The 12,702-nt window shown below is 39.3% G+C and overlaps 1 protein-coding gene across 1 annotated transcript; it reads right to left on the reverse strand.

Moving 5' to 3' along the window:
- Positions 1 to 1,224: 1,224 nt before the first annotated feature.
- Positions 1,225 to 12,501, reverse strand: MAEL (maelstrom spermatogenic transposon silencer). Its single transcript, XM_054388070.1, has 11 exons — positions 12,370 to 12,501; positions 11,574 to 11,666; positions 9,242 to 9,314; positions 7,254 to 7,409; positions 6,752 to 6,793; positions 5,719 to 5,846; positions 4,808 to 4,862; positions 4,107 to 4,248; positions 2,638 to 2,700; positions 1,668 to 1,800; positions 1,225 to 1,389 (listed from the first exon to the last, which is right to left on the reverse strand). The coding sequence occupies exons 1-11, from the start codon at positions 12,499 to 12,501 to the stop codon at positions 1,225 to 1,227; spliced, it is 1,182 nt and encodes a 393-aa protein (XP_054244045.1).
- Between the last annotated feature and the right edge of the window lie 201 nt (positions 12,502 to 12,702).

The following is a 12,702-nucleotide window of genomic DNA, read 5'->3' on the forward strand; positions in this document are numbered from 1 at the left end:
CCTCTAATTTCCCTTGTGCTGTCCTTCATACCTTCAATGCTCTCCCCATCATTTTTGGGGAGAAACTAATACAGTGAAATTCAATCTTTCACGTGCAGAAGGAAGTTAAACATCACATTTGCCACTAAAAAATTCTTTTAATCCAACAGATACTGACTAATCAACTTTGAATTTGCACTCCACCCATTAAGAAACATAACTAATATGGCATGCATTTTTGAGGAAAAGTTGCAACTGTCAAGTCCCTTCAAAATATCTTCCTACAGGTAATAAACAAGACATTAATCTTCTTTAAATACAGTCATCAATAATTTTATAATTCTAACAAGGGTTGCACGTAAGATGAAAAACTGCAGTCTGGAGAAACTGCTGGTTATCTTGCAGAAGCAAGGAAAATTAGAATTTACAGCTGTCCTGGGTGTAAAAAGAAGAAATTTAGTTACTGAAACACCCAGACAAATTAAATGCACTTTTCTCCAATCGAGTAATTCCTCTCCCTCGCATGGCACTTGCTCCATAGAGGACATTCTTTACACCACGTGGAGAATCACCTACGAGATTAAATACATTCTGCAAATCAAATCAGTCTTTAAAAGCTTGCGCAAAATAATACAATTGTTCTTTGTATGATGTAGTGCTAAACCCATTCAAACAGCTCCAATACAAAAAGTCAAGAGACAGGGGTTATGCCCTCTATAAACACCAAAAACGTAAGATCTCACAATTTATAACCACAAGAGTTTCAAATTCAGCATGCGTTTTATATGCAATAAAACGTAAACTCAGAATTCTTACAGCTTTTGTCCTACAAACTTCATTGTTTCTCCGAAAATTAGCCATCAATTGCCCAGATGAATCAAGCTCAAGTGCTTTCTATTAAAATCTCATCTCCAAAAAGACAACTTAAATGAACAGTCTTTATAAAACTACTACCAGAATACTTGCAATGAGTACCAGCTGAGTCTGCGTATATAATGACTTAAGAGCCAGGAAACTACTTTTTAATGGCCTTGCCTTAAAGCACCTACACATATGAGAAGAGCAGAAAAATAAGGGAGTATAATTCAGAGAGCAACATTTGTAATAAATAAACTGACCACAACATTGTGTCCAGTAAGAAACAGGCAGCTCTTTATGTCTTCAGAAATTCAATTAAATCTATATGCAGGAACAAGTGCAGCTCATGTAGAGCTGTTTAAGCTTTATGCCACTGACGGGCAACACCTAAGCCCAGAAAAACTGAAAAAGCAGCAACTGGATTAAGTTTAAATACCTCTTTCCCCTTAAAAATGTGAAAGTTTCAAACTCACAATTAGAAATAATGAGTTCTTGATTCTGACTTGGAGAAGTGAAATGTCTGTCACATTCAGAACTCTCAGTCTTCATTTTCTGTATGAAGAAATTAATATTCAAAATAACACTTGACTTTTAAAATGCAATATACAAAACTAACCACAAAACCTACAGTTAAAAGAAATAATAAATAAATAGATAAATGAATAAAATCACATTAAATGACCCAGCCTGCGATTATTTCTCTTTCATCAGTCTGTCCAATGTGTGTCACAAAAAACAGCAAAATGAAGACTGCTACTAACCTGAAATGGCAAGTTTGAAAACTCTATTTAACTAGAAATAAACCAGAACAGCAGTTTAAACAAGCTGACCTGAAAACGTCCAGCATCCAGTATCACCATCTTGGTATTTGTTCTTTCATTGTAATCAGAGTCTTTAGGAGGCAGGTGAGCTGCTGTCAGTGAGACTCCATAGACACTAGCCAAAGATCTGCTGATGCAGTAACTTGACCAAGAGAAAAAAAGAAAACAGGACAGTTTGGCTTAGGGGACTGCAATGCTCAGATACAGAAGCACAGCATTTTTAGTTTTTCAACAGGCAAACAAAAGGAAGCACAGACTGAAATGCACAGAGCACGAAAGAAGGCAAAAAGACATTATCACAGCTAAGTAGTTACCCTGCATCCTTCCAAGATCACCACCCGAGTCTACAATTTCACATGAAATTAAAACAGCTGCTGCCCGACATTATCAAATGCAACCACTTAGAAGTGTGAAAAGAAACATTTTTTCTGCAAGGCATAGCATTGCACAAAAGTTTTTTAATTAAAGACTACTCACTACTATCTCTCAGAACGCTGCTGCTACTGACAGATCTTCTAATGGTATTTCCTCGTTTCCAAAATACTTACTTTCTCTTTCCCCACACCACAAACATTTCAGAACCTTATGTATCTACATTAGATGTGAGGCAGTACAGAAGTTTCCAAAACAGAAATATACTGAGATGTCTCACAAAATACAGGTATACTAAACTTCTGAAGAAATTAATTCTAATGTAATTAACACTTCTTTCAGTTATCCAACAGTAAGTAGAAGTCCTGAAACAATGACTACATTGTGATGGACTTCACTATAACAGCTAAGACTTACAGCATACTACTAAGCCACAAACACAATAATCAAAGTTGCAAATAGAACAAAATCTTGTGGGTGGAGGGAGCAAATAAAACTCAGGATCTACAGCTACAGTGCTCCAGACAGTCAGAGAAGCCAAAGCCAAAAACAAGCATCATAACAAAAAAATTCATCATACTGGAGACAACTCCTTAGCAATACTCACGCAATTTTCTTACAGGATGCCAAAGCACAGTACATTATATCATTCTCTTCATGCCACTTGCACCTACATGAAATAAAGTTCTGGCTTATTTCAGAAGCATCCATACTATCAATCATCACGAACAATTGAGAAGGAACCAGAACAAACATTAAACATGTTACTTTTTGTCTCAGTGACCATACGATACCTTGAAAATTTCACAGAGGACCAGTGTTCAATAACTAAGCTCCAAGTGGTTTATGCAGAATTAAAAGGTATGCTCAACATGCAACTTGCTTCCTGCAGAGGTTAGGGGAACGGTGATGCCCGATGACAGGACAAGGGGCAATGGGTGGAAGTTGAGGCATAGGGAGTTCCATGTAAACATGAGGAAAACTTTCTTTCCTGTGAGGGTGACAGAACACTGGAACAGGCTGCCCGGGGCATTGTGGATATTTAAAACCCGCCTGGATGCATTCCTGTGTGATCTGGTATAGGTGATCCTAGAGGCAGAGGGGCTGGACTAGATGATCTTTCAAGGTCCCTTCCAACCCCTAACATTCTGTGACTATGTGAAAAAGAATCCTAAGAGATAAATGGAATTTAAAGACCATCTGAAGCTTCCCATTAATATGAAATAGTTCCTCTTAAAATAAATATTCCCACTTTCATCTCCAAAAGTGTGGTTTAAAGTACATTTTCCATTCTTGTTAAGGTCTCCCTCTAGTATGAAGGTATTAATGGAAACAGAAAACTGCCTGACTATTAAAAGATAAAGCCACACATTATCTCAATGCATCTTAAATCCATATCATAAGCAGACTTCCAAGAATAACTTTTAAAGATATACCAAAATTTAAGACCAAATTATTGGTTCTTATTTAGAACAGCAGCAGATGAAAAGTTAATTTCTAAGTTAACTGCGTCACTTAAATATTCCTCTGCAGCACCACAAGCTACCTAGCACTTCTTTTTACAATCAGTGAAGAATCTGAAAGCAGGAAAACACACACAAAAGGCCCTACAAAGCGAAAAATGGTCTAGATGTGTAATAAAGAACATTTATTCCAGAAGAAAAAACACAGGCTCTCGCTTAACACTCATGCCAGAGAACTCCATTTGTACCACTGGCAAATATAGCTCATCCCTCATCACAGCAGCAGAATGAGGCTTCTGATGTATGACAACCACCAAGTCCCATCCAAATTGCACTTCTTCCAGTCCGAATCTCTCATTTCTTTGATTTCTAGTTAAATACCACAATGTATTTTATTCCCAACTTTTCACCCCCTCCTCATATTCAACATTAAAAAGTCATCTATGATTACACTTCATTTGGGAAAGCATTTTTCATTTCCAGTTGTACTCATGCTGTGACAAGAAGCTTTTCTGGTGCTTACAGGACGTCTTAGTCTAGCAGCATACAAGATGTCTGTAGGGCACTAAGACGTGTCAGGCTAATACACATTTCTACAAAGAACCCAAAATACCTGGTATTACTGCAGAAATCCCACAGGAAGACATCCAGTTCTCTACAAATCCAAGTCTTGGATGGCTCCTTTTTGTATTTCTTCCGGTACAGTTCTACTACCAGGTCTTCTACAGCAAAAAGCTCCAGATGGTTCTCAGTGCCTGTAGTCCAGAGAAAATCCAAGTCAGGAGAACAAGAGAGGCAGTGAGTTAATTCCTGTTTAGCTCACTTCTCAGTCAGTCCCTGTCTACTGCCCAGCTTCTCACCAGAGCATCAAAACCCCTCTAAGCCTTAACAAGTTATTCCACCAGTGGTTTTAAGAAAACCTGGCTTCTTATCAAAGTGAGTTGTCCTGTATTACCGTAATTTTCTCCACCTAAGTAAATATGTATCCTACTTGCACGCCCTCTCCTCAAAAGCTGTTTGTTTTCCCAAGCATTACCACATGCTCACCTTCACAGTAATCTCACTGCCTCTAGTGCTCCTTTAACTGGCTGAGCAAGAAAGTGTATGCTATTCTACAGATGTGCTCCTTAGGTAGCTATGCAGGTTGCTAGTTTACTATCACTGATAGGGAGGGAGAAGCATTTCTGGCTATCAGTGTCAGCTATTATGAAACCTTTTGAGACCTAAGATTTTCAGGTAAATACAGCTGTCCATGATTACATAACCCTTCCTTCTTGGGGGTGAGGTGTAGGCCCAGATTAGTCTATTTCCTACCTGTTACACTGGCCATTCGATTGAGACACCAGCTAACTCGGAACCTGTCGTCATACTAAAGGAAAGAAAATTTCAGTCACATGGAAGAAGCACAGTATGTAATTCTGACACCTGCAAGATTTCTGACTAGGTCTGAAAAAGTCCCACCCAAAATGATATTCAATGTTTTCAGGACTAAATGTACAGTCTTCCTGAAAATTATGTTGAAAAGGAACAAAATTCCATGTAGTCTTTCCAATCAAACCACAGGGACTAAAGTTTGCAAACATGTTAAAGGTTAACCCAAACTACTGGAATCACATTTAAGTATTTTGAGATTTTTTTTCATGCGTATTTCTTCAGAGCTCTGTATTTATGGACTGAGCCAAAAATTTTGACCCTGCCCCACCTTTTTAAGAATTAACATTAGGTTTGAATGGAATCAAAGCATAACTTAGCTCTCAAAGCTTAAATCCCTCTGAATCATAACACTGTTTTGCTCATTGTCAAATGCAACTTGAGCAAAAACTTCAGATGTTTAATATTCTCAAGGGGAAAGAGCAATAAAAACATAAAAACACCCCTTAGAAAAGCAGGATCGTGTGACTATCATTCAGCACAATCAACTTAAATCAATCTTAAAAGCCCACAACCTAAGTCAAGAGAACATTAGAGAATCAGTGAAATGTTTATCTATAGACGAGAGTCAGAAGTGCAGGCTAAAAATGAGAAGGCTTCTGCTTCATGAACAGGTTAGTTTCTGGGGCCTTTTCTTCTTGAACAGAATCATTTGGTTCTATTTGGAAAATAGTGTCTTTTCCCACTTATTTGCACACTGATTAGGTTTTAGAGTGAAGTATCTCCTTAATCATCCAAAAGAATGGATATTAGAGGTTTTGACTTAGAACATGTTACTTTGACTTTGACCATACCCTGCAGTAAAACTGAGGCTGAACATCTCTGGCTGGCTGGACAAAGTCAAGAAGTTCCTGTAAGACAACTGCATAACAAGCACGTGAAAGATGGAATCCAGATATAGGGATCTTATGAGTGGCATCACCTAGTGAAAGGGGAAAGGGGGGTTGGTAGGGCAGGGAAAAAAAGAAAAAAAAAATCAAGTTATGAGAAATCCTGTTTCTTTAAGCGATGTATTTCCCTCTCCTTTTTATCTTTCGTATATACATATATGTAGACACATAAACACTCCCCTGCTCTATAGGCAGTGTTTGTGATTAAGATATCAAAACCTTGCTTCCCTCAGCAGAAGACTGGTAGGTCTGGGATGTGAGCAAACACACACACACACACACACACTGCTTTTAAAAGGCCATTATCTAAGTATTTGTCATAGAAAACCATGGGCCAGGTTTGTTCCCTCTAAACACAAGGGGAGGAAGTGTCCTAACAGAAACAAACTGGAATCTATAAACACTACATAAGAGCCACAAGGGAAACAAGGCAAGCCAGTCCAGGCCAGATGCAACAACAGTGTAAGTACTTTAACTTTATTGATCTATGTAAAGCTACAGAAAAAACTTTTAAATATGATCTAGTATCTTTCAGCTACTCTATTATAAACTGAGGCTTCATGGTGAAGATATACACAAGGACTATCAGAAGAAGGACACTGTTCAGATAGGCTTGAAAGCATTTAAAGCTGTGCAAAGTTGCCCCTTTAAGAACACACTGCAGCTGTTATTGAATTAAAATAGGAAGACAAAATACAAATAATTCACCCCAAATGGTTTTGGTAGTGACAGAAGTGCTCTGCCATATTTGTGGGTACAAGAAACATACAAGGTGACTGTGACAAGCTGCTCTGTCACTCCTTTCTCTTTGAAATGTAGGCAAGTTACCAGAAGGAGAAATTAAAGGCTTACAAAAAAACATTTCGGTAAGATCATACAAGCTGAGTCTAAAACTGTACACCTTTGTATACCATTCTTTTTCTCCACTGATACTCACTAGCAGCCTGGCAGTGGTACCGAAATCCACATGGTGGTACTTCTGCAGAAGGGCAGGGGAAATGGGAGAAAAAGAATAATCATCATTCAACATCCACAATGACAGATCCTTAACTCTCAACTACACACTATAGTACTGAAAGAAAAGCTTAATTTTCCATTGTGGCATTGTGCAAGTGCCACAAACTGTTCTTCAGAAAGTTAGGTATGTTTAGCTACAATCAAGACAAAAATTCATTGACATGGAATATAAAGCACAAACTCCTGAAGGTCCTCCTGATTTTATTCCAACCTCTTACAAACTTCACACACTTCTGACACTTAAGCACATCTCTTTAGAAACAACCAGCACTGCTCTGACATTGTAAGAAGTCCAGCCACTTACAGTCAAAGAAACAAACCCATCTTAATACAACAAATCTGATCTGAGTTGCACTAGAAGGCTTTCCTCTCACCCCAGTGCAAGATGAACTCTTCGTCTGTCTCCCTTCTGTGGAACCCACCTGGATCTATGAAGTGATGAAAATCAGCAATTATGCCATCCTGTAAGGAGTACTTGACACACCCAATCTCGCAAGGAAGGAAGCGCTGTTCACAGTGGGATGGCAGCTTGCCATGGCTGTAAATGTTCAGGAAGTAGAAGATGTCTGCAATCACAGCTGAAAGAAGAAAGCACAGAAGAACCACCAGAGGTTACAGCAAGCCATCCTGGCCTCACCTTGCCTTGCCTCACCTCACCCAGTGAAAGCATCAGTGCACATTATCATGAGTAATGACCAAGTAAAGCACAGAGATACTTCTCTGCTTCTGAGGCTACAAGATAACTAATACTCATGCAAGATTCAGGTGTATCAGTAGTCCTGGTACACTTTCCACACTGTGCGTAGAGATCAGGAGACAAAAAACCACCAGACCCATAAGAAAGTCTGGAATTCAACAGAAGCTTATATTTCTTTTTATGATAGGTCTCTTCATCAATTAGGAAAAAAAAGGGTAATGAAAAATAAAACAAAAAAAATAGTAACTACACAGCAGAATCACATTCAGTAACTTAACACAAGTTAAATGTGCTGGTAATAATCTTCTAGGGTAACAGGAGATGAGAACTCCACTAAATAAAAGGATTGCTTCTAAAAGAGCTCCCAAAGAAACTGGCAAGAATACCCAAGTCAAGTATTGAAAAATAAATGCACTGTTTACTAATTTTAAAAGTATCCAGCTAGGAAAAATATTTTGCAATACACCTTAATTCTCTTAATGAATGTCACAATGTTCTCATTGAATTTTAAGGTAGCTATTTAATCCTTACCCTGATAAAAAACTCCTATTTGTTCTACTAAACAAGAGAGATACATAACTGTTTTGACACAGAAACAATGCTGTATGCCGGGCTTTAAGGCATTTAACAACAATTGTCCTGAGTGTGAGTACTGGTGCTCTCTTTCATGGGTCCTAAACTACAGCTGTAGGATCAGAGGAAAGGTACCTCTCCCACCTGAGACTGAACTGCTTTCCTTAGGAAAAAATGAATATAGCTACAGGGAACCATACAAGACTTTTACTGAGGTATCTTAAGGAGCACCACCATAAAATGCATCTCAGTTACCCTTTATCCTTATCACTCTCATTCAGTTTAAAGATCAATCTTGTCTGCTCAAGCCACTATGATCAATCTAATAAAATTTGTATGACAGTAACAGGGGAGCATCTGGCAGGGAGGAGGCTAACAGGTATTATGGAGCTGCTTGTTCCTGCCTCTCCATAACCACAACAATAAGAAAGTCAAGAGTCTTGTAGGTTAAAGGCTGGAGATGAGACTTAACCACACAGCAGACAGCTTATATTAACTGACTGCTACTTGACTTATCTTGTAAGCACCACTATTCATCATTTTTCAGAATGATGTAATATTCATTGGGGAAAATATTACAGATATGTTCACAACTCAATTCTAATTAAAACATTCATTTGAAGAGGGGTACAGATAAGAAAGCTTTAGTTTTCAAGAGTTTTTTCAGTAAAAAAACAAGCCAGGATATTATAAAAACACTGACAAAGTACATATCCCCTCTTATATTTTCCCAAACAGGCCAGATTATTTTATTTAACATTCATACCATACAAAGTTTGAACTTTGATATCCAACAACTCCTTATCCTTTAAAATTAGCACAACTATGCTGAACTTGGATATCATAATCATGTAAAACCTAGGTGTAGAAGTTGAAGATTTCACTTTCTCTTTAAAATCTTGAAATAATATTAAAGAAACTATTATTGACTCTATTTCCATCAAGCTAAAACATAAAGGATAGAATTACTTCACAGGGAGAGAGACACCTCCACTGACTTCCCTTTATGCTACAATATGCCTTTTTACAACAGCAGACCACTAGTTTAAAACAAACATCTGTACAGATGGCTATCAGCAAAATGTAAACAAGATGTATGGGTAACATTGAGAATATATAAAGGACAAGCTTTTTATCTACCAGGATCAGACACATCTAGAAGAGGAGCAACAGTGGTCATCTTTGTGGTCAGACAGGCAGGAACTGGATGAGCCTGGAAAAGATGAGAAAGTTAATAAATACATACATACATAAATAGAGTCTTCAACCCCCCCAATATATAGTCTTTGACTTCCTTATATTAGAGAAAAACACTTGTCCACTAACAATTACAGTTAGGCAGAAAAAGTCTGCAGTTTATATACAAGTGTCTGTGTACTTGCAGACAAGAAGGAAAGATTTCTTTTGTAACAAAAACAGGTAGGTATCTTAGTACCCCGGCCAGCTTACTACAACTGGAAAGAATGACACCTAAACTTACAAAATATAATAAACAAACACACACGCACACACACAATTTTGTTAGGTTCAAACCATTTGTCACAGGTGAGGTACTTTTCAAATTTGATTTAAAAATTTTCTCCATAAACTTTATGAAAATGTTTGACACATGGTAGCTGCCCTTGAGTAGGAAACAAACTCATGAAAAGCTGATAAAGCCTCAAGGAAGTCATCAGATTGCTCTGGAACAGAGTGAGTAAGAAGGGCACACATGCCCATTAAGCATTGCAAATCCATGTATGAACAATAAGCATTTAAGAGGACAGGAAAAAAAACCTGGCAGGCTTACAGAATTCAATCATTCAAGACCCAAATTGGGAATAACATGCACATCTAGGTACATTAATTCCAGATGACCATCTCAGCTGAAGTTGCTGATTATCAGTTTGAACTATTTAAAATAAAATGAGGAATTAGTTCCATTCAAGTAAGCTCAGGCCATCTCCAAAAGATGACTAAGCCTTTTGTCCACACAAAATAACTCTGGTTGTCTATGTACAAGAGAGCAATTCATAAACTGAGGTCTCTCAATCTCACATATACATGCCTGTCTATTTCCAACTGATAATAAGGATGCCATTTTTTATTTTTGGAAAAGCAGTTATTCCTGTCTCTCGTTATAGCTTTCCAAAATGCTACTACTTGTGGGAAGAATTATAGAGGCTTCCATTTATGACTTAGTAGTCACCTGTTGTATATCTCCTCTATATATAAAAACAAATCTTCATTAATTACATACTCCTAGCCTGGTAAGTAACACAATCATATTTTAAAAAGCCCTTTTCATATAGGTAGAAAACACTGCCTAACATCTCCCTACTAACCTAGAGTGACTAATTTAACTAATACAGATTTACTAATCACTCCAAAGTACAAGCATTGCATCATCCTCTTTAGTATCACATAGAGGGTTTGAAGTCCTAAAATTTACCCTCACCTTCATTTGTAGTTCATAGTCAGTACCTAGTAAATACAGAATGAAGAAGTAAATGCAGTATTATCCAACTACTCAGTCAGGATCTTTGCTTTAACATGCAAATTTTACACTGCTATTACATTGGAATAAAATAAGCTAACACCTCACATGTAATTTACTTCAGAGTTTGAATTATTTCAGGGAACTGCTGAAAGAGCAAGAGAGAGACAGAAAGGGAAACGAAAAAACAAAATAAAAATTAACAAAAAAACCACAACACAAAAAACCACAAATCACACAACCAAAAATGCCACCAAAACAAAGAAACCCAACACCCCACAACCTAAAACTCACACTCACTCTTTCCTTTTCAAGACAGTAAATAGTAAAAGCGATCTGAGTAGCACGATTTCTGAGCACTATTTCTGACCACAACCCACAACCCCATTCAGCTTAACCTAACTGCTTAGGTCAACGTTGTGGGACTCTGTCCTCCATCACAACATTCTATCCTTCCCATATTTAAACCAACCTAAAAATAATGGCAAGGTAGGTATAACTACTCTTTTTGTGCCAAGGTTGCATGATTTCCTTGACCTGGTCCACCACACAGCCATTTGAGAATGCCACATCAGCTGCATGTAGACATAGTTGCAGGCAGTCACACAAGGATAACCTAAATCAATGGCTTTAAACAAAGCAAAAGCAACATGAACCTATGACCAGAAGTCACACCAATTTACAGAATTGTAAATTAAAAAAGAAACATGGTAAGTCACAGCAAAATACTGTCAAACGTAAAACTAAGTTGTTAGAGAATTGCATGTGACTTGGTAAAAGAGCCCAAAGGAACAAACTGTAATGGTTTAAAATTATATATTCTCACCTTCAACTTGAACCCAAACAATTATCTGTGCAACATTCATAATGGCATTGACTGCCACAGGAGCCACAATCTCCAGAGGTTGAAGGATATAAAATGCAGGTCATAGCTGACCAAACCCCACAACCTCCTGCTCTCTATTTAGCTACATTGAAGGGTGTTCCTTTCTTGGCATTTACCTCTGTCACTGTCTTCTGAGAACAATTACTTTCATTCTGCTTATGAGCCTTCTCCATATACACCATCTTTTCTTCCTTAGTCAGTAACTTGAAGGAAAGCAAATTGTTAAAAAAAAAAAAAAGTTTACCACTTTTAGTGGTCCCATAAACTAACTTCTGTCTAAAAAATTGTGCATTTCCAAAAGATATTACCAACACTTGGCTAGAACCACCAACTGCTAACACTGAAACAGTTCCAGTTATCTGTTCTCCCTTACAAAGCCATAAGCTTCGATTCAAAACACCTAGTGAGCACATGCTTTTGAAGGAACTTCAAAGGCAACCTGGCACCGTCCCACCAAAACCACTTGCCAGGCAGGGCTGCTACTACTCATCCGGCAGAAGCTACAGCCATTCCCCGGCAGCTGAGGGCAGCGTAGCTAGCTTGTGCTTCTTAGCCACAGCCAAGGCCACTCAAGATGCCCAGGTGAGCCACAAACATACAGCAGCTCAGCCACCACCTAGCTTACCCTCCAAGAAAGGTCACATGGACACTATCCCACCTACAGCCTGTACAGGGGTACTACACAGACGCACCTCATGGGTGCTGGTTCCCACTAGCAAAAAGCAAGTGAGCTGCTACGCAACCCATGACCCCAGCCCCCTGCAGCTGCAGCAAGACGGCTCCGCAGGCGCCTCTGCTCCTCTCCCCACCCTTAAGCTGCGTTAACACGAAGCCGTTCTCCCCCCTTCCCCCACAGGAGGCCGTAGACCCGGGCAGGAGGCAAGCGGGAAAGGCCGTCCCCCTCACCGCCCACGCCTGGGAGCAGTAGGGGATGGCATCGACCACACGGTTCACGGGCACGCCACGTCCCCGCAGCCCAGGCAGCTGGTCGCGCACGAAGCAGTAGAAAGCACTGCGGGACGCTCTATGCCTTGACATGGCGGCCGCAGGCCTAGCCGCGCCTCGCCTTGGCCCAGCACGCTGCAGCGTGGCTCCCTTGGGCTGGCGGCCGAGCTCCGCCTCTCCCTCGGCTTTTGGCGGCAAGGGGAAGGTCAGCCTTGCACTTCGGCACCGCCCGGCTTCCTGCCGGGCCGTGTCGGCTGAGAGCTGCGGGCTTCTTGCCCTGGCCGCACCTCGCCT

The sequence above is a fragment of the Indicator indicator genome, chromosome 1 (assembly GCF_027791375.1).
Source record: "Indicator indicator isolate 239-I01 chromosome 1, UM_Iind_1.1, whole genome shotgun sequence".
Taxonomy (NCBI): Eukaryota; Metazoa; Chordata; class Aves; order Piciformes; family Indicatoridae; genus Indicator; species Indicator indicator.